The sequence below is a fragment of the Budorcas taxicolor genome, chromosome 9, assembly GCF_023091745.1.
Source record: "Budorcas taxicolor isolate Tak-1 chromosome 9, Takin1.1, whole genome shotgun sequence".
NCBI lineage: Eukaryota > Metazoa > Chordata > Mammalia > Artiodactyla > Bovidae > Budorcas > Budorcas taxicolor.
This window is the reverse complement of record NC_068918.1, coordinates 53888505-53911359: the sequence shown is the minus strand read 5'-3', so window position 1 is coordinate 53911359 and position 22855 is coordinate 53888505. Positions and strand designations below refer to the sequence as shown.

General features: G+C 38.1%; 1 protein-coding gene across 1 annotated transcript in view; it reads right to left on the bottom strand.

Annotated features, from left to right (window-relative positions):
• Window positions 1–22855, bottom strand: part of RARS2 (arginyl-tRNA synthetase 2, mitochondrial) — a 72549-nt gene that overhangs the window by 33448 nt on the left and 16246 nt on the right. The window contains exons 2-5 of the mRNA XM_052645784.1: window positions 20339–20412; window positions 15310–15412; window positions 13792–13875; window positions 6988–7085 (exon numbers count right to left, since the gene is read on the bottom strand). Coding sequence (XP_052501744.1) covers window positions 6988–7085; window positions 13792–13875; window positions 15310–15412; window positions 20339–20412 — 359 coding nt within the window. The remainder of the gene's footprint in view (window positions 1–6987; window positions 7086–13791; window positions 13876–15309; window positions 15413–20338; window positions 20413–22855) is intronic.

The following is a 22855-nucleotide window of genomic DNA, read 5'->3' as shown; positions in this document are numbered from 1 at the left end:
GAACTGTGATGTAATCTCTTATTTTTGATGAGAAAATTGAGACACACAAAGCAAAAATGATAATGAAGTACATTTGGCAATATCTTGAGGACTCTTGAACCTAGATGATGAGCATATGGGGCTTAATATACATTTACTCTCTTTTGTGTATGTTTGAAAATTTCCTAAGTTTTTCAATATTAAAAAAGATATTAACTAGGACACAGCTGGTTAAAAGTGGTAAAAACAAGAGCTTACTTGTGGTCTGTCTCCAGAGCCTTGTTATTTATCTTTTTTAAGGGTATTACAATTTAAAACCTTGATCTGACAGATACCTGTATACAATTGTGAAATTATGAAACTATAAGGAAATTCATGTAATCATTATTTAGAAAGAAAGCAAATGTTCTTCTATGGGATTAAAAAATAAGTAATCTCCTGCTTCTAGTCAAGAGAGAAGAACAAGGCTTAGGCTTAATTACCCTTTTGCCTTAAACAACTAGAAAACTAAAGATTTATGGAACACTGGTTTCATGAAACTGAACAGGACAGTGAAGGACTGTGATCCCTAGGAGAAGGTCAGCCAACAGGGTGACCCTTAGCACTGCTTTACTAGCAAATTCATGAGATGTAGCTAAAGCAGACCAATCTATACCATGAAAGTGTGTATATCAGAACAGAAGAAAGGTTTCAAATCAATGACTGAAGACTCTCCTTTAAGAAACTAGAAAGGGAGGCTTAAACTAAATCCCAAGTAAGCAGAATAAAAGGGAGTAATACAGATGAAGGTTAAAAAAATAAAAGAGAAACTGTGCTATCATAACTGGTAGTGGTTGTTATGTGACCTGGTATCTTTGATAAAACTCATTAAACTGCATGTTGAAATATAGTGATTTGTACTATACTATATACCTCAATGGAAAAGGCAATGGCAACCCACTCCAGTACTCATGCCTGGAAAATCCCATGGATGGAGGAGCCTGGTAGGTTGCGGTCCATGGGGTTGCTAAGAGTCAGACATGACTGAGCGATTTCACTTTCACTTTTCACCTTCATTCATTGGAGAAGGAAATGGCAACCCACTCCAGTGTCCTTGCCTGGAGAATCCCAGGGGCGGGGGAGCCTGGTGGGCTGACGTCTATGGGGTCGCAAAGAATCGGACACGACTGAAGCGACTTAGCAGCAGCAGCATATAACTCAATAAAGCTGATTTTAAAAAAATACTATAAAAAACTAAAAATAAACTGGCCATGGATGTGCTGATATTAAAGGAATATATAAGATACATTGTTTAATGAAAAAAGGAGAACAATGTATAATGTGTATGATCTCTAGATGGGTAAGCAAGAAACTGATATTGGTGAATGTCTGTATAAAGAGAACCAGGAAACTGGGGTAGGGAGGACACTGCCTTCTCACTGCACTCCCTTTTGTCACCTTTGAATTTTCAAAAACTAAAGTTATTACCTAATAAAAATGTCATCTAATAATATAGTTTTTGCATAGCTTTTGCATTTTTAAAAATGCAAAAAGGTATAGTTGATTTACATTTTATGTTTCAGATGTACAACACTGAATCACAACCTTTAAAGAAAATATTCCATTTAAAGTTATTATAAAATGTTGCCCTGTGTGGCACAGTATATCCATGTAGCTTATTTCATACATAGTAGTCTGTATGTCTTAATCCCCTATTCCTACCTTGCCCCTCCCCACTGGTAACTCCAAGTTTGTGGTCTGTATCTGGGATTGTTTCTTTTTTGTTGTATTCATTAGTTTATTTTTTAGATTCCACATATAAATAATAACATAAGTATTTGTCTTCCTCTGACTTATTTCATTTAGTACAATGCCCTCCAAGCCCATCTATGCTATTGCAAATGGTAAACTTTCATTCTTTGTTATGGCTGAGTGGTATTCCACACAAACCTCATCTTTATCCATTCATCTGGTGATGGACACTTAGATTATTTCCATATCTTGGCTATTGTAAATAACGCTGCTGTGAATGTTGGGGTGCATGAATGTTTTTAAATTAGTGTTTCTTTCTTCAGATATATACCCAGGAGTGATACTGCTGGATCATATGGTAGTTTTATTCTTAGTTTTTTGAGAAACCTCCATACTGTTTTCCACAGTGGCTTTACCAACTTACATTCTCTCCAACAGTGCACCAGCATTCCCTTTTCTCACATCTTTGCCAACATTTGTTATTTGTGATATTTCTGATGATACCCATTCTGACAGGTGTAAGGTGATATCTCATTGTAGTTTTGATTTGCATTTCTCTGATGATTAGCAGTGTTGAACATCTTTTAACGTTCCTGTTGGCTAGAACTTTTGTACTTTTTTTTTTAGAATTAGAAGAACTGAATCTGTCTAGAGCTTCAAAAAACCTCCGTTGAACTATCAATTTGACATTCTCCGGCACCACATTCCTACTCAGAAGGGAATACAATGAAATGGAAAATACAAATTCAATTCCTTTGGCAACCAAAGTAACTACTGTGGATTACAACTTGTATGCTTTACTAGAACTCTGAAATATTACTTCATGTAATTTCCTCAATCTTGTAAGAAAAGAGATATTATTACTCTTATTTTCCACATATAAGAGACTAGAGAAATAAACTGTCCCATCCCAGATGACCAAATCAGTTACTAAGTGAAAACTAGTACCCTGATCTCCTGGACTCCCATTTTCCCAGAGGTCAATTTGTTTTGTGGGAACACTTCACATCGAGGAACAGCAGGGTGGGAGAACACGTGTTGATAAAAGAGAAGAATGGCTACCACTGCTGACTGTGCTCCTGCAGATTTGATCTGAACACAATAGGAAGGGCTGACTCAGGAGAGAGGCAACCGCTGCTGATGCTTCAAGTCTTACTCTACCCACCAGGTAGAGCCAAAGTCCGAGGCAGACAGTCATCTACCCTGGCACTTTATCACACTCCTCCTGGATCTGACAAAATATAGGGAAACCAACCATATATCACTATATCAGGGAGGCAGTAAAGGTTAAACATATAGGATTCAGAGTTAGCTCTGTGACCCTGAGCAAGCTCCTTGACCTAGCATCACCATCATCATCTCAATTTAAGGCCCAAGTTTCTATTTTGCAAAGATTTCTTTTGATGTGGACCATTTTAAAAGTTTTCACTGAACCTGTTACAATACTGCTTCTGTTTTATGTTTTGGTATTTTGGCCCCAAGGCATGTGAGATCTTAGGTTCCTGACCAGGGATTGAACCCTCACCCCTTGCACTGGAAGGAGAACTCTCAAGCACTGGACCACCAGGGAAGTCCCTGGGGCAAGTTTCTTGAACATAGTATTTCTATCTCTTTACTTTGGGGTGAAGTCACCTGGTCTATTAAAGATACTATATATTTAAAGAAATTCTATCTTCCCATCTCTTTCATTTTCAGAAGAAATTCAGGAAGGATGTTTTCTATCAATTTTTACCCTCCTGTCTACCTCTCTGTCTCCCTTTTGAAACCACAATAAGAATCACAGATCTGGAATACTTCTAAGGGAGGAAGCAGCTCTAGTCCCTCACCAATGCCAGATGAAAAACAACAGAAAGCAGAGATGACTGCTGGGAAATGGACTCTGCTTTCATTCATGATCAGATGCTTATAAAAGTTCCAGCCTTCCTTAACTGCTCTGGAAAAAAGTTGAGAGAGGCAAATCTGTAAGTAAATAAACTGCAGTTCAAAAAGCCTCCAGAATACAACTCAAACGGAACAGGCTATTTTTAGACATTTCTTATAAGCATAAACAAAAAGGAGTATTATATGGGAAACAAAAACTTTGGAGAAAAACCAGAGAATCAATGACTGACAAAGACTAGTCTTGGTATTTTGATTTTGGTTGGGGAGAAGGGATGGTAAAGAGGAAGTGAACATTAAGAAGGTGCATGGGTGGCAACTTTTCACACTTCAAGAAACTGGCAATAGCACTATTTCAAGGGTAAATGTGCAGCAACATACTATTCTGCTTTCCTACTGATATTCCTTTACTGCTAGTTAGGTAAGAGCAAGGAGTGTAAGAGTACTGAAGTGCCTCCCCAGAGAAGGGTATGTATACTGCATCACTGCAAATATATAAGGAAAAGAATTAAAAGTGTCTACAAACTCTCTGCCACTCTCGTTAAGAGATATAATCTACTTCCCTGGCCTGAGTCAGGGATGATCTTGTTACTTGCTTTCACCAGCAGTGACATAAGTGATGATATACCTGTTACAAGACCAGATATTTTACTATTTTGGAGTCTTGAGCACCTTTGTAAAGAGGTCTGGCTACTCTGCTGGAGAGAGAATACAGGGAGAGGCCTGGCCAGCCCACAGGTGAGACACCAGAAAAGTAAATGAGTTTCCTGGATTTCTAGTCCTCGTATAATGTCTAGATGACCGGAGTTGCTTAAGTGACCACAGGCAAGCAAAAAAACCATTAGGCTATGCTCTTCCCAATTTCCTGGTCTATACATGAAACATAAAACAACTGGTTGTTGTTTTAAAACACTAATCAGTAGTGTGGTAAACTTTTTCTTAAAGAGACAGACAGTAGATATTTTAGGTCATCTGGTCTCTATCTCAATTATTTGTCAGTTGTAGTCAACTGCCATTAGAGTATCAAAGCAGCCACTCTGAAAATAGGTAAATGAATATCTAAGACTGTATTCCAAATTTACAAAAATATAGCAGGCTGGATTTTGCCCATGAGCTAAAGTTTGCCATTCCCTGTATCAAGTCTTATAGTGGCTTGTTAAGCAAGAGATAACTGAAACGACAAGCAACTTTCTTTGGGGGATGGCCTTAGTGTAGTTCCTCTCTGGTGTGAGGATACAGCTGAAGTCTCTGTTCTTTTGATGCAACAACATTTAAACTTTAACTATCTTGATTGGAGCATACTGGTAGCATAAGATTTATTCATAATTTATATCTGCTCCATAAGAAGATTAGCTTACTCAACAATCAATCCTTGTCATAAACAGATGAGTTTACCAAGTCTTAGAGGGTCTGCTTTTTCTAAGAACAGGATTGAGTGGCAGAAGACAGTACAAATAAATCCCATTCACCTCTGATTATCCAGGTGCTAATCATAACTAAGTTTAAGTTATCACCGTAAATTATAATAATGAATTAAGAAACCAGAAATAGTATTTACCACGTCCACTTAAAAAAATCTTCCACAAAAACATATACTAAGACAAAGGCTCTAGCAAGTTCTAGCTAAGTGAGAAAACAGCTCATCGACACTTTTCCTTAGCTTTGAAAAAGGCAAATACAATTTCTCCAATAATGGTCATGAGCGGTCACCTGCCAGCCATACTCCAAAAGTGATCTTTTTCTTTTTTGGTTACCTAAGAACAGTTCAAAAGATTAGACGGTTTTATTGATGGCATGGCATATAAGAAAGTTATCATGAAGACTATTTAGAGCCATACAAACATCAAGCTATTTTTCTGGTAATTTTAAATAATGTGCATTTCATGTAATGGACCCTGGGATGTTGGATCTGAATTGGTAACATCAGTAAAAATTGAGTTCCAGTAGTAATAAGCACTCCTATAGCCAGAACTTGGCTTCTAAATACCTTCCCTCACAAAAAGGGAACTAGGACTTCTTGGGGGAAATGGACAATTCCAGGTCTGAGTAAGACTGGAACATCTTATGCCAAAAAGAAAGTACACCAGGACTTAAGGGAACATGCAAAGAGAATAAAGGAGCCTGATCTGGGATAATTTGAATATGTATGTGCTTAGTCACTCAGCTGTGTCCAACTCTTTGCAACCTGCCAGGCTCCTCTGTCCATGGGGATTCTCCAGGCAAGAATACTGGAGTGGGTTGCCATGCCCTTCTCCAGGGGATCTTCCCAACCCAGGGATTGAAGCCAGGTCTCCGGCATTGCAGGTGGATTCTTTACCGTTTGAGCCACCAGCAGGCCCACTTCTGGGCATATATCCAAAGGAAACAAAATCATTATCTTGAAGAGATGTCTGTTCTCCCATGTGCACTGCGGCATTATTCACAATTGCCAAGGTATGGAAACAGCCTAGGTGTCCATCAGTAGATGAATGGATAAGGAAAATGTGGTATGTACATATAACGGAATATTATTCAGCTTTAACAATGAAGGAAATTCTGTCATTTGCAACAACACGGATGAAACTGTAAGGCATTGTGCTAAGTAAAATGAGCCAGACAGACAAAGACAAATACTGTGTGCTACCATTTAAATGTCAGATCTAAAGACTAAAAAGTCAAACTCTTAGAAACAGAATAGAGAAGTAGTTGTCAGAGGCTGGAGGCTAGGGGAAACAGGAAGAGGCTGGTAAAAGGTTCAGACTTTCAGCTGTAAGACAGTAAGTACTGAGGATCTAATGTATAACGTGGGGAATATAGTTGATAACACTGTCTTGTATAATTGAAATTTGCTAAACAAGTAGAACAAATGTTCTCACACAAACAAAGAAGTAAATATGAAAGGTGACAGAGCTATCAACTAACTCAATTGGGGAAATCCTCCCACAGTGTGTGTGTGTGTATATATATATATCAAATCATGCTGTACACTTTACCTTATAATTTGGTCAATTATACCTCAATAAAGCTAAAATACATACACATACATCACAAACACAACAAAGCTTGTCTTCTGGTAATTATATTAATTTGCAATTCTTAATATGATAGTAACCATTATATGTACCTTAAGAGTCTACTAAAATGAAGAACTAGATCTTCTAAAAAAAAACAAATAAAAAAAATCTATCAATACATAATTAGTAATGGAAAAAACCCATAATAACCATTAGGTACTTTTTCGATTAAAGTTAAAAAGTTTTATTCATGGTTTAATGATCAACTCACTGTGACTTTAATTAAATAATCTCACTGGTTTTTCATTTTTCCACGTGTAATTTTGTGAGACCCAGATGATAACAGTAAAATACCCACCTGCCCAGTCAGTTGATCAACCAAAGCTTATGATCAGTAGGTACTCACCTGAATTCCACCACGATCCTCTTCTGGGGGAGGCCAGAAAAAAGTTCACTTTTTAATCCATATTTTGAGCCATCTTCAATCACCTGTTGCAGTACTGTCTGTAAAGTAAAAGGTATGGGATTTAACGATACAGAAATATTGCAATTTTCTTAATTACTTTGTTACTGGGAACTAATTCTTGCTAATTTTCTCATTCTAATTTACGGAGCTGAGAATTTTACAGCATTGTTGGCAGCACTGCCTTCTTTGATCGCTAATGCTAATCAGAGCAGTCATGACACAAGTTAACATCTAGGGGCCTCTGTGCCCTGTTATACATCATGTCTATTCATCCTTACAGCAGCCAGTGACGTAGATATTTTACAGGTGGAGAAACTTAAGTTTAGAGAGGTAACTGCCACGAGTCCCATAGCAAATAGCAACAATAATACTAGAAGCAGCATCTAATATGCATTGAATGCAGATTTCAAGCCAGGCACTGTACTAAACATTTTATATGTATTATATATATTACTCCTCACAACTACCCTGAAATGAGTATTATTTTTACAAGTGAGGGGACAGAAGCTCAGACTGGTTAAGTAACTTTCCCAAGGTCACACTGCAAAAACTTTGCTCACTCCACAGCCTAAGTGTTAACTTGGCATGGTGCTGCTACTTCTGTGATACTGATGATCTCAGTAATAGTAGAAAACAAATAAAAAAACATAATTCAAGTGCCTCTTGGCTACATAAATAAGAAATGAGGCAATACCACAGAAACTGTCAAAACATATTCCAGGTTAACTTTTAGTTATTAACCACAGAATTACTACATAGGTTACAAAATTCATACTTTATTTTTTGCTAAGAGTGATGATGCATTTATTCATTATTTATTTTTTATTGTAGGATTCTGAAATGACTGATAGATTTTTATTTACTCTTATATTGATTTTGTTTCACAAACAGGATTTTAAGTCCTAAAAATGTAGTTTCTGACATGAAGAATTCTATCATTAGAGCTGGTTAAGACAGTCACTAAGTCAAAAAGGCAGAAAGGGAGTAGGAGGCAATAAAGCAACACTTTTAAGAAGCCTTTATAGAGTGCCAGGTTCAAGTCTAGAAGCTTCTTTGTTATCTTTAAGCCTTACAATCTTAAAATGGGCAACATTTCCCATTTAACTGATGCAAGAACTAGGATCAGACATAGAGAAAATCCTTCACTGACACTGTGCATTAAGCCACATAGAGAAAGGATTATATAGACATTAAATACAGTATTGTCTATTGTACACGAGGGACTCATTCAATGTTTGTTATTCCAAGAATATGGGTCACAAGAAGATTGCAAGTAGGGCAGTAAACATTATAGGTAATTCATACTTGGATCATTCAGAAGTTAAGGCTTATCCATCCTGTTCACCTTCTATCTCTTTTTATGTAAGGGATGGCAGACTCCAAAAAAGGTAGTAGCAGTTAGTTAGAATTCTCTTTTAACAAATGACTCTTGAATAATTGATTTCTCTGGCATAAACAAACAAACAAAAACTTTAAGACTATCTTGTGTGCGTCACTTTCAAAGCATTCACTGACAATTGAACCCACCTGCTAACTAGTTTTTTCTTTACTACTTCACTGAAGGTGCTCTCAAAATCAGTATTTTAAAAGTCAACCCAGCTGAATACTTAAGTTGTGTTTATTAATCAATGCATTTTTTGTAAAATTTAAAAAATTAAACAAATTAAGATAGGGCTAAAGTTTCTCTAATCCTTGTCCCTTTCTGCCTTCCCCAGGGGTAACCACTTTTAAGCATCATTTTGGTGGATGACGACTCCCTCCTCCTTGAAACAAGCCTTCCTTCCTTGGTTGCAGTGACATCATTCTACTGACTTTCGCTTTCCTTTGCAGATCCCTCTTTCAATGCCCACCCTGAGTCCCTCGCTGCACTCTTTTCTCACTTCTAGCTCCTTACTTACACTTCTCCTAGGTGTCAAGTCCTAAGACTTCACCACTTACCTACCAGAATCTTGTGCTACAGACTGATCTACACAACTCAGGATTGAGCAACTCTCTCAGGCACTTCAAACAGAACATACTCTTCTTCCTTTTACATTCTTCATTTCCACAAACTTCACTCTGAACCCTCCAGCGAACCAAGTCAGAGACCTGGGAGTTCCTAAGATCTGCTTTTCCCCCTCAACCTCCAGAATCAATCATCTGTTAATCACCAAGCTGTCTCCTACATATCACTCTAGTTTTCTCCTCTGGTTTAGGCCCTCATCATCTGTCAGCTACACTACGTCTGTCAGCAAAAACTAAAACAGAAAAGTAACACCATCTTACATAATATACATATTTAATCAGGTCTATGGGCTTTCCTAGTGGCTCAATGATAGAGAATCCCACTGCCAATATGCAAGACACAGGTTCAGTCTCTGGATTGGAAAGAGCCTCTGGAGAAGGAAATGGCAATCAACTCCAGTATTCTTGCCTGGGAATCCCATGGACAGAGGAGCCTGGTGGGCTAAAGGCCATGGGGTCACAAAAGAGTCAGACATGATTTACTTTCTGTTTAAAGGTTTCAATGATTTCTTACCACTTAAGTGATTTTACCAGTTTCTGGTTTGATTTTTAAATGCATATCATTTTTACTTTTTTAATTTTGAGGAAATTGATTTGTTGAAAAGCACACTGTAATACTGATAAAAACCACAAGTTAGAAGTGTTTTATAATAACAGATAATATATAATGATTAAAATGAAATAAATGTCATTAGCATAATACCAAAAATCGTAACAGGTACCACCTTTGGTACACATAACATACCATGGAAATAATGACACAGGAAAAAGCTGAAACTGTTATGCAGAGCATGTAAGGCCCTTCCCACTGTGTAATTTCATATCCTTCCCCACACCATCCAATGCACAAATCATACTCAATCACCTTCTGACTTCCAAACAACGCCATATTTTTATTTCTACCCTGGCCCAACTGTCCCCTCTTCCTGGAATGCCTGCCCTCCTATCTCCCAAGTATATTCTTTATTTTCATTCTAATTCAAGGTTATCTTTTGCCTCAAGACGGATTTACTTTGAGGGAGTAAAGGAAAAAAAGAAAAGATTTATGTGCTTCTTTCTTTCCACTGGGGCTGCATCTTATACACACCTTCATTATGTGATTCATCCCAGTGTCTAGCCATTACACATTACCTTGTGATTTTTTTATGCTTTTCTTTCCTTGAGGCCAGGACACATGCCATTTTGTCTCTATATTTCAGTAATATAGTCCCTGGCAAATAATAAGCAAGGAGTTTATTGAATTAGTGGGCACAAAGAAGAATGTCAGAGAGCTAGTAAAGTTACCTGATATTACAAAAGAGAATTAAGTTAGGGGCCATCTATTCACCAATATTTAAGTTTAAAGGTAAGATATACTTGGTAATATAAATGCAGGTACATAAAGAACTTATCAGAAATTAAATCTTTCAAAAGTTTCACTTTTTGGAATGCTTTAGCCACCCACTCCAGTATTCTTGCCTGGAGAATCCCAGGGATGGAGGAGCCCAGTGGGCTGCCGTCTATGGGGTCGCAGAGAGTCGGACACTACTGAAGCGACTTAGCAGCAGCAGCCAATTAATGACTATTCCAATTGGCTGGTACTTTCTGTTTACCTACCACCATTCCATTTTCTGTGGATGAATTTTGCCATTTTATTGAATTCTTTATTGGTTGGTATTTCTCTACAACGTTCAACAGAACTTCTAATGAAGCTACCACTGCTTGATTAACAGGTCAGTTCCTTAGTCAGTAGCTGAAACGTGCTTAATCATTCATTCTTTCCCTGTGTTCCACTGACACTACACATGACTTGAATGTAACCACTGCCTACTGACATAAACTCAATTAGTGAAATAATGAGCAAAGTTAGAGCCACTGAAATCAGTGTTTTTTTTTTTTTTTCTTTTCCTTAAGTTTTGGAAGAGCATGCACAATTGAATTTGGCAAATAAAACTGCATGTATGTGAAATAAAAAATGAGGTTATTCATTGTGTCTTTCTAAGGCACACCAAAAAAAAAACCCCCAGAAAAACCAAATAGGATTTTGTTTGCTTTTTCCCTATGTGGTTAAACTCGTTTTCTGTTTTTCCTCCCTGTAAACCAAATTAACTATTAATTGAAGCTACAGTTCCTTCTGAAAGTCATCTGTGAAAAGTGAAAGTTGCTCAGTCATGTCTGACTCTCTGTGACTCTATGGGCTATATAGTCCATGGAATTCTCTAGGCCAGAATACTGGAGTGGGTAGCCTTCCCCTTCTCCAGGGGATCTTCCCAAACCAGGGATGAAACCCAGGTGTCCCGCACTGCAGGCAGATTCTTTTACCAGCTGAGCCACAAGGGAAGCCCAAGAATACTGGAGTAGGTAGCCTATCCCTTCTCTAGCAGATCTTCCCAACTCAGGAACTGAACTGGGGTCTCCTGCATTGCAGGCATATTCTTTACCAATTTAGCTATCAGGGAAGCCCAAGGAACAAGTTTGGTACCAAAGTGATAGTTCTTCATAGAGATAAGTTCTTCTAGCACTGAAAAATATATTATCTAGTCCCAAAGATTTGGCAGTTTGCACTACTTTTAATTTCACATTTTAGCCTCCTACCCTTGAGGATGATTTATATGAAGACAGTATAAACTGCTATTAGTGATCCAAATCTAAGCTAACATTTAATCATCCCAATTCTGCCAGTATTAATAACTCAATTGCAATGCATGAAAGACACATTTTATGCAATGCTAAATTTGTACATGTGTAAGCAATGACAAACTCATAATTCTCTGCTTGATGATTAAGTTTTAGACATAGATCATTGGCTACATGTTAATCTTGATAACTGCAAAGTGGAAAAAAGAAGTTTTATAATGGTCCTGAGAGGGTTGAATTTTCTTTTTAATGTGATCTGGAAACTTGAGACTCACAAATGAATATTGTTTAAGGCCCAAAAATAATGGAGCCAAGTGTAGAAGAAATTAGGCTTTGAGCAGATAAGAATTACTATTAAATCATAACTTATAATACAGGTAAAATGCTTAATATTCCTTTCTCAAACTATGGGTACTGCTCTAGGATGTATCTTTACTGTGACACTGAGCAGGGCTGCTGTAAGCAATCTGCTTGTCCGTTAATGAAAATCACATTATTATCCAGATCCTCAAAGTTGTTACAAAGAAGAGAGGGTTTCCATGTGAGGAAGAGCAGCTGGACCTCAAAGCTCTCACTCTTTCCCTGCCTTGTCAACTGAGAAGGATTCGCAAATATTTTTAATAAGTGAGCCAGTGGGCATCCTTATATCACAGAAAAACCTCATAATTAATTGTAATAAAGTATGAAAACTCACAACCATTGAAATTTTAAATTATTAACAAAATATATGCCTTGCCTCAAAATATAAACCACATTTCCTTCAGCTAAGCTGGCTATAAAGGCAAATTTGATCTACCACAGCACATTGTCCCATCTCAGGGAAAACAAAACAAGTAAAATACTGGCGTCTATCAAGGGGTCTAAAATTTGGAAGGCACACTGGTGAGCTGCCTTTCTCCTTCTACAAACACTGAAACAGCAACTAGGAAGAAAGAGTCATTTATTTCAAAATGGGACATTAGACTCACTGGTTTGATAAGTTAACATGAAATGTTATCAAGAGCCCAACAAGATAAAGACACTTTTTAACAAGCTCATAACAACTTTCTTTCTTGTTCCTGTGACAGATTTTGGTTTAACATGTTTAATCTTGAAATAACAGTGGAAAAAAAGATAAAAGAAAAAAGTTCAAAGATCTAAAGACAAGCATGAAACACCAACTCTTTCAGAATTATAGGGCTGATGGGTAAATATCTGTAAACTACATAACGTTGGTAAGAAACTATATTAAAAGTTTTGGTTTTATCCTTATTTGCAATTAAAGACCATAGTATATACAAAGTCTGACCTACCCAACAATCGTGGTTTTTTTTTTTTTTTAATAATAGACCAAACAATGCATTATGAGAAATTGTAAAGTTCAACTGAGATAAAACTCAAAGGGTCTCACACCACTGCTTATCTAGGATTACCTGTCCTCCACACTCACTCAACAGAGACCCAATTCCTCTAGGAGGTGTCCCCAACTCCTTCAGGTCATCCTATTTCGCCATCTCTTACGCTTACTGTACCAATCACTTTAAGAAAATTCATATTGTTTTATTAAAAGAAAAAGAGTCTTATGGTTTTTCTCATATACATCTTATGCTTCCAATAGATTACAGGCTACTAAAGAGTGGCAACCAGCTACTGCTTTCACTGTATTCAATGTACTACTTTGTACTTTGTACAATGTACTTTCAATGTACTGCTTTCCTGTATTCAATATGGAGTCCAATGATTCATTTAAAAATGGTTATCTCGCACTTACTGCATGCCTGGTGCTGTGCTAGGAACCGGATATGTGAGAAAAAGACGCTATAAGCCCTAATGGAAATTAGAGTTTAAAGGGCAAAAGGCATTCATCAAATAAGAAAAATAGCAACTACAGTTAAGTTTTGTCAAGGAGGCATATACAGTGTTAAGAGCATGTATAAATGAAGAGGTCAGAAAGGCACTGCTAGGGAAATCAAGATGTGCAGGATAAGCGGAACTTGGGGTGATTTCCAGGCAGTGGGATCAGAATGTGTAAAAGTTCTGAGGCAAGAGGAGGCAGGATAAGTTTAAGAACCGGAGGGAAAACACTGTAGCTGAAGCAGAGGCAATGAGAGAAGGTGCAACAGCTGCACCGTAACCTGTTCTTACCTTTGTTAACAGTTCTCTGTTGATTTTGAAATTTACAGTCCCTTGACCAGTGCTGATTTCACTCACCACTGTGTCACATTTTAGCTGAAAAGATATAAAGTAAAACAGGGATGTTATAAAACAGGCCTAATGAGTTTTGCGGTTCTAATCCTATGGGACTGGCTTCAAAGGACAGCAGATGTGTCCTTTCTCATAGTCATGTGTCCGGACTTGGGCTTAGCTCTGTCATTATATTTGTGTTCATATGTTTTCTTCTTTCCCGGCTGGAATGCTACTCTATTCAGAGACTCTCTCTCCTCTTTCCCATTCTTTCACTTCAAATTCTCTAATGTGGGAAAAAGGGAGCCATCCCTTTACCCCCACCTTATGTACTGTAACATGCAATGAACTCTTTATTTTACCCACCTTTTGCAAGAGTGATAGAACATGATGCTCTGTTCAGGCCTCAGCTAAAACAACTTACACCCCCATAAAATATGTAAAAAAGTTTAAATATTTGGTCTTTAATGAACACGCTTTACATTTTTAACCAACCAGATGTTCAAAGCAGCCGGGAGACTCATGGAGTTTATTTAAAGAGATACCTGCTGTTACTGAGGAGCCACCAGCTTTCATTTTTGAGAACTCACAGAAGGAGGAGGAAATAAATATTGTAGTTAGGAGAATTTTATTCCTGGTATGCTTCCTGATAAAAATCTGGGTTGAGAGACTATGGGTTCAACCCCTAGCTGGGGAACTAAGGTTCCGTGTGCAGTGTGGCAAAAAAAGAAAAAAAACCTGGGGTGATTTCTGTGGTCAAATACACATTTACTTAGCTACCAGAGCCTCTTTATCATATTCATTCTTTAAACATTTTTCCTGTGAAAGTGACTTTCATTGTTTGGACTCTTCAGTGTGCCCATGCCTTCCTCAGTGTCACAGGTAGTAATCCTATTTAAAACAAAAACAAAACAACTTTGTCCCAAACCTTCCTTTTTCTTTCTGAAGGTATTAAACACTAACAATTTAGATGCGGTCATTCTCCACAGTCCTTTCAATTGCTCTCTTAGATACTGAGCCCATCAGAGAAATTAGAAATGAAAGAGGATTATTAAATTAACCACTTCTTCTCTGAAATCATGGTTCTATTTACATCTAATAATTTCTTCTCATATTTTAATGTTCATCTTCTCAGAAACTCATTTTTAAAACTGCAGCCCACTGTTCTAATTTATCAAACTTGTTCTCCTCAATTCAGAACTCCATCCAGCTTCAATCTATAAATTTAATTAACACTCAGTCTTCCTATAAGTAGTTAATAAAAAAACAATATTGTCAGCTCAAGAGGGTTTCATAACTAATTTCAAAAACCATCCTAACCTTATAGTATGCAGCTAAAGTAAATTTAAATTATACTTTCCAAGGTGTCTTGAACAAAAATACTATTAAATCCATTACTGTGGCTGACATAGCCTGCAGAATATTTTTTTATTTAACATGTTTATTATAATGTCAAAAGAGATAATAGTGCCAAAGTACCTTCTCTGCCAGTCTCATGGCTTGAGTTTGAATATCTGGTCTTGAATGGTCATTGTTGTTTTCCAATAGAGAATCCACAGAAAGCTGGAAGTCAGCTACCTCTCTAAAGACAGATGTGAAACAGGAAAAGACTGTTACCTTAAAAACGTTACCAGAGTAAAAACAACAACAACAAAAAGACTAATCACTTTGACTTCTCTACACTGACATAATCTTATCAGAAGAAGTTACACTTTCAAAATATAAAGCAAAGCAATTAGAAATATCATCACTATGTACTGATTGAGGACTTTATCTTATAAAATTCTTCCTCTTCCATCACCCAGCTGTAGCCTTATGGCATCTCTGTAAGAGACACACAGCAACTACCTTATTTGACAAATGTGAAAAATGATGTCTGGCAAGTTCATTGTCTCCCCTAGAAGTCTACTGCAACTAAACAGAGTCAGAAAAAAGTTCAAGTCTCTTGACCTCTTCTACAAATCTTCCTCCACTATTTCAAATACTTCCTTCTTTCAAGCCTCTTCATTGGCCTTCAGATGACCAAAGCAAAATTTTTACAAACTGGTGAAATTTGAATTTTAACATGAGAAAAGTATTATTCTTAACAGTCAGTAGTTCTTTAAAGAGACAGACACTGCCATTCTTTTCACTGGGTTGGTGATGAAACAATGCAAAAACAAAGAAACCAAGAAAGAAACTAGGCAACCGGTCAGTGAAAACAATCATTTGCTTCAAACAGCAATTATCTCTAAGGAAGGATGGTATACAGGTGGCTTCAACAGTAATTAATGTTTGATTTGTAGAAAACAAAATTTGGAAAAAATTAAGACCTAACATGTTAGAAAGTGAGCGTGAGTGTTCATTACATTATTCTCTATAAATTTTCTATAGTTTGAAATTTTTCAAGGTATAAAAATAATCTACAAACATCCACATAATTACCGACACTGAATGTTTAATAACAAAGTAGAGAATTAGACTCTCTGGGCAAAATAGGTGGGCTGAATTACTGTCTGTCTAGCCCATTTCTAACCCCTTCACCTGCTCTTGGGCTTCCCTGGTGGCTCAGCTGGTAAAGAATCCACTTGCAATGTGGGAGACTTGGGTTTGATCCCTGGGTTGGGAAGATCCCCTGGAGAAGGGAATGACTACCCACTCCAGTATTCTGGCCTGGAGAATTCCATGGACTGTGTAGTCCATGGGGTCGCAAAGAGCTGGACACGACTGAGCGACTTTCACTTCAACATAAAACAGAAGCACAAATGACTTCTTATTATTTTTGAAATCCAGGCACATGTCTAAAAAATTGTGTAACTTCTGATCACATTAAGGAATCTGGTCAATAATAACCACTAAGAATTTTCCTGAGCCTTGAGCAGTGACCAAGGTGGCAGAATAAAAAGACCCTGAGCTAACCTCCTTCTGCATGCACACAAAAACTGCAACTATTTAACAGAGCAACTATCCACTGAAGTCACTGGATGACTAGGAGAAAAAACCTGGCGGCTCAGACAGTAAAGAATCCGCCTGCAACGGATCCATTACGATCTCTAGGTTGGGAAGATCCCCTGGAGAAGGAAATGGCTACCCACTCCAGAATTCTTGCTGGGAGAATTCCAAGGACAGAGGAGCGTGGTGGGCTACAGTCTACGGGGTCACAAAAGAGTTGGACACAACTGAGTGACTAAGTACGGCAGCACAACTTGGGACAGAGATACGGACAGCAGTCAATTTAGGGAGCTCATTCATGACGATACTAGTGCTAGTAAATACCGTTTTGAAATTTGCATTCAAGCTTATTAGTGCTGGGTCCCAGCTTCAGGTACCAGCCAGTCCTCACCAGTTCGGGGGTATTCCAGGCCAGGTACATGGCTCCACCCAACAATGGGCTGACAATAGCTAAGGGATCCCCAGGCTGCCACACGTGGTCATAGGGATCCTCCTTCCTCACTGGGGTGGGCATCAGCCCTGGGACTCCTGGGCCCTGCAGCAAAAGATATGGCTCAGCCCACCAGTGGGCCAGCCCACTAGGACACAGCCTTACTCAACATAAGGCTGACACCACCTCCAGGATACCCTGGGCACCTCAGCCAGCCGGGTCAGGACATGGCCACACTCACCAGTGGGCGATCACCAGCCTTGGGTTACTTTGACCCTGCCCTCCAGGAGGCCATCACCAGCCCCAGGACTATTCAAGGCTGTGGCCCTGTTCATGAGCAGGCTAACACTGGCTCTGGGACTGCGGGCCCTGCAGCTAGCCACCCTAGGACTTGCTCCCTAACAGAGAGGCAGTACTAGTCTCAGGATCCCTGGGGCCCTGTAGCCAGTCGTCTTGTGACCCAGCCCTACCCATCTGCTGGCTTGTACCAGGCCCTGGGGTCCCCTGGCCATACAGCCAGCCACCTCAGGACCTAGCCCTGTTGACCAGCTTGTCAGCATCAATAATGGGACACATCAGGCCAAGTACATCTCTGGGCAGGAACACAGCCCCCCCCCAACTGAAGGTCAGGTATCTCAGAACCTCCAGAGTCCCAAGCTTCCCTGAGACTTGGTCCTGACCACCAGAGGGCCCAGGACCCACCCCCTCATTGCTGGCACTACTCCTGGACCCTCAGGTTACATTAGACCCAGTACCACCTACCAGTGGGCTGACACACTGGGACCACTAGGGGGGCCTTGCAGCTATAGACTCCAGGACCTGGCTCTGCCACCAATGGGCCAACACTAGCCCTTGGACCCACTGGGGCTCTGTAGTCAATTGACTTCAACCAACCATGGATCACAAAGTACCGCAGTTCATGCTAGCTAAAAAATCCACATATAGCTGCAACCATGCAGTTCAAACCCAGGCTGTTAAAGGGTCGACTATATAATTCAGAAAATTAGACTACCTGAACAAATAGATCCATATCACATTAAATAAACCACACTAACAAAAATAGTATTTCTTAATTTTCCTGGCATGTTATAGCACTTTAGAATCAAATCAGAAATACAGAACAGTTAGGCTTTGTTTCAGTACTCTAACGGATAACTGGGGTTATGAAGACAAAGCAGTAGCAATTCCTTTATTTTAAACAATTTCAATATGCAGAATTTTCGACTGGTAGACTAGAGAAATTGAGGCCCTCCTATTATTTATTGTCTATGAAACAAAGTCTTAGTATTTCAGACTGCTAAAGTAGAACTGCCTAAAGGAACTCAAAGCAGGTATAGAAAATCTTATTCAAAAGAGGGGCCAAGACAACAGGCAAGTGAAAAGATGCCCAGCTTCACTATTCACTAGGAAAATGTAAATCAAAATGAAGGTATCACCTCTCATCAGAATAGGTACTGTCAAAAAAGTGAGAAATATCAAGTGTTGACAAGAATGTGGATAAAAAGGAACACTCACACACTGTTGGTGGGAATGTAGATTGGTGCAGCCTCTATGGAGATTGCTCAAAAAGACTAGAACTACCGTATAATCCAGCAACTTCTGGGTATTTATCCAAAGAATATGAAAACAATAATTTGAAAAGATATAAGCACCTATATGCATACTGCAGCATTATTTATAGCAGCCAAGGTATAAAACAAACTACTGCCCATAAATGAATTGATACAGAAGATGTATACACACACACACGAACAATGGAATGCTACTCAGCCATAGAAAAAGACGAGATCTTGCCATTTGGGACAATGTGGATGGACCTTGAGGATATTATGCTTAATGAATTAAGTCCAACCAAGAAAGAAAAATATCATATGATTTTGCCCACATGTGGAGTATAAAGAACAAAAAATAAGTGAACAAATCAAATCAAACATGAAGATACAGAGGTCCAGTTACTAGAGGGGAAGGGGTGGTGGGGAGAATTAAATGGGTAAAGGGGATCAGCTGTATGATGACAGATGGAACACTAAATTTTTGGTGGTGACATAGCATGCTATAATGTATACAGAATATTGTCCACGTGAAATATATATAATGTTACCTCATTTAAAAAAAAGAAACAAAAGATGGGTCAAGACAGTTCAGCTTACTAAAGGTCTTTGAAACATAAAATAAAAACTGAGACATTTCCATTATTATGCAAAATGCCCTTTACAGATTCATAAAGTAGGTAACTGTTTGCAACATTGTATCAGTTTACATATAAGGCCCATCTTTTGGGCAGTGGTTTCCTCTATTCTTGGAACTCACTACAGATGAAGTTGTAACAGGCTATTTTAAAGATGCTCTTTTACAAGACCATATGTAGCCTTTCTTTCTTTTCTACTTATCCATTGTCTTAAAATCCTAACAAAGTTAAGGGGACAAAATATTTAAGGACGTGATGGTATAGTAATAATGGTATCATTATATGCTAACAGTATAATGACAATTTAAGCTTAAAGCATTAAGCCTACTATGTAGCTAATTTCTTGCCAGTATTAATTAACTGAGAGGTATTTTATTCAAATATTGAAATTTTCTAGTCAACTGGTAAACAAGTATCAATGAGAACGACCAAACTCACAAAACAGATCTCTCTGAATCCAAGTAGCAACTATATAGATCATATGTAGCCCTAACCAGTAGTTCTCTATCACTGGGGGGTTCTCAAATGGAAACAAGCAAAACAACTGAAACAAACAAAAAAAACCACCAAAAATCTAGCAGTAAACATGGCACAATAGTATTCAGACATTAGACAGGTGTTTAATCTCTAAGATCTCTTCAAAAACTCTGATTTTCTAACTAGAATCATAGTTCTTTTATTTGCTGTTACATAATTAAATCATATCTCATTCCAAATTTCTCAAAGACTGCCATATAGTTATTACACTAACATCAAAACAACATGAGAATATTAATATAATCTGCCATGTCAGAGTATTAAAGTACAGAATTTTGATTATTTAAAGCCATGCTAATAACACATGAAATCATATATTAAAGGATAATTTCAAGGACTATTTTGTAAACTGGAGAGTAACTGCATTTTTTGCTTAACTGACAAAATCAATCACATTCTAGATCATTACAAATATACTTAACTCTTTTCTGGAAATCGGAACTGCAGATATTGACTTGATCAAGTTTTCTGGTGGAAGATCCAACACTCTGGAAAGCTAGAAATAAAAAAAAAAGAATAAAACAGAGCAAGATTGTTAATATATTTGTTCCACATTAACAGAATGTTACTCAACAATTAAAAAAAAATGCTGAACCACAACACAAATGAGCTTCAAATGTACTTTGTTTCGTGACAAGCGCCAGACTCAAAAGACTGTATAATGTACGATTCAACTTATTAGACATTCTGGAAAGCCCAAAACTCTAAGATTGAAGATTAGATCAGTGGTTGCCAGGAGTTGAGGATGAGAAGAGGGTTTGACCATATATTGGCAAACAGAACTGTTTACTAAAAAGGAAGAAATTTCATATTTGCAAATTTAAAAACCTTTTCTTCAAAGAGTAGGGATAAACCACTGAGGACCAAAGATAATTTCCTTTTATTCATTCACAAAGTCTTTTTGTGCTAGACACTGTTTTAGGAGTTGTGGATACAGCAGTGAATAAAAGACAAAAATCTCATGCTACTTAAACAAGCAAACAAATAAATAATGTGGGGGGAGGGGGGACCCTGACCCCCAGGCTCTACCAAGTTTCCTCCCTTGCATTTTTGAAAAGCTCACTTACTGACTATAATACAGTCACAGTGAACTATTGCCCTCATCAAAAACTCAAAGTTTGTTGGAGGAGACATTCCTACTTATCGCATGATTCTCAAATGACAGAGATTTCTTACATGCCTAGTTTTTCTCCCAAACAATCCCATGGATCACTATCATAGACTTCACTTCATGAGTGATGAAACTGAAGTTCAGAGAATTTATGTAATTTGCTTAAGCAGAAAAGCAGAGATGTGAACACAAGCTATCCTATAAGCAGAACCTACATTTTTAATCTCTATGTCATATCTATATCCTTTCAAAGAGAAATGCATCAAAACAAAACAGTGAAACAGCAGTACAGTCATAATGAATTTATAACTGTCTTCACTGTTCTCCCCTAATTCCTCAATCTTTATGCAGCCTCTGCAATGATCAAGTCATAGCTGGTGAGAGCAACGGGGTGAATAAAAAAAGAACGTACGAAGAGATTAAGAGGCCATCTTAATCCTCTTCAGAGGTGTTTGTAAGTGTTCAGAAAGAGAGGAATAAAACTAAAGCCACTACATTATGAGTAATAATAAACTAAAGCCATTATGAGTTATAATATCTATCCTCCTAATATCAAAAGAAATTAGTAAATTTCATAAACCTAAAAATGGTTAAAACTTGCAGACCTGGAGCTATCATTTATGTTTAGGATACTCTGTATTTCTACTTTGATCTAGCATACGCTTATTCTTTAAGTTTAAATCTCAGAGTGCAGTCTTTATTTTTAAATTCTAGCCTTTAGCAACTGAATTACTGTATACCTGACAAAAAAGGGTTTTTTCCTTAATACCCTTGCCCAGAAGTGGATAAATAGTTCCAAAGCATTTACCAAATAAAGACTGTAATAGTTCATGTTTATATTGCAAAATGTTCCTGCCAGTACAGCTACATCAATAATAAAGGGTCCACTTTTACTATCTATGAGTCCTTGAGAAAGTCATTTTACATCAATGAGCTTAAGTTTTCCTATCTGAAAAGCAGGGATAACAAATCTATTAATAATAAACTAGGGCTCTTGTGGGGAGAAGGCAGTGGCACCCCACTCCAGTACTCTTGCCTGGAAAATCTCATGGGCGGAGGAGCCTGGTGGGCTGCAGTCCATGGAGTTGCTATGAGTCGGACATGACTGAGGGCCTTCACTTTCACTTTTCACTTTCATACATTGGAGAAGGAAATGGCAACCCACTCCAGTGTTCTTGCCTGGAGAATCCCAGGGACGGGGGAGCCTGGTGGGCTGCCGTCTATGGGGTTGCAGAGAGTCGGACAGGCCTGAAGTGACTTAGCAGTAGCAGGGCTCTTGTGAGGACTAACAAAATTGTGTCACATAACAAGCATATAATAAATATTATTTCCTTCTTCCTTTAAAGGGTTTTATTTTGGCCATGACTTTCAAACTTACCCATAGCAATAAGATCTTCTGCCTATTCTTCTATTATATTTTTGCCTATTTTAAATATATCTAAACTCTGCTGAAAAATAAAAGACTGTCACTCACCATGCAGTAATACACAAATTAAGTCATTAGCCACTGTAGTTGCTGACCAATAATACACCCGACAAAAAACAGAATGAGGCACTCAGTGCTTTGGAAAATCAGGCCCCTTAGAAAGGTCTATGTACATCTCAGCAAGAATTTTAAGTCCAGATTCTTGAATCTTCCCATATCCGAAGCAGCACTGAAATAATTAACTGAGACATTTGTTCCTTGTGATGAGCTGTAATCTCTTACTGAGATGTAAGCTTGATCGTATGCATTCCCTAGCCAACAACCATGAGTCAACTGGCTTCTCTCCCTACCTCTTTAGAGCAATTCACTCAGCGCTGCGAAGTGGCGGTCTCCCAGGCTACA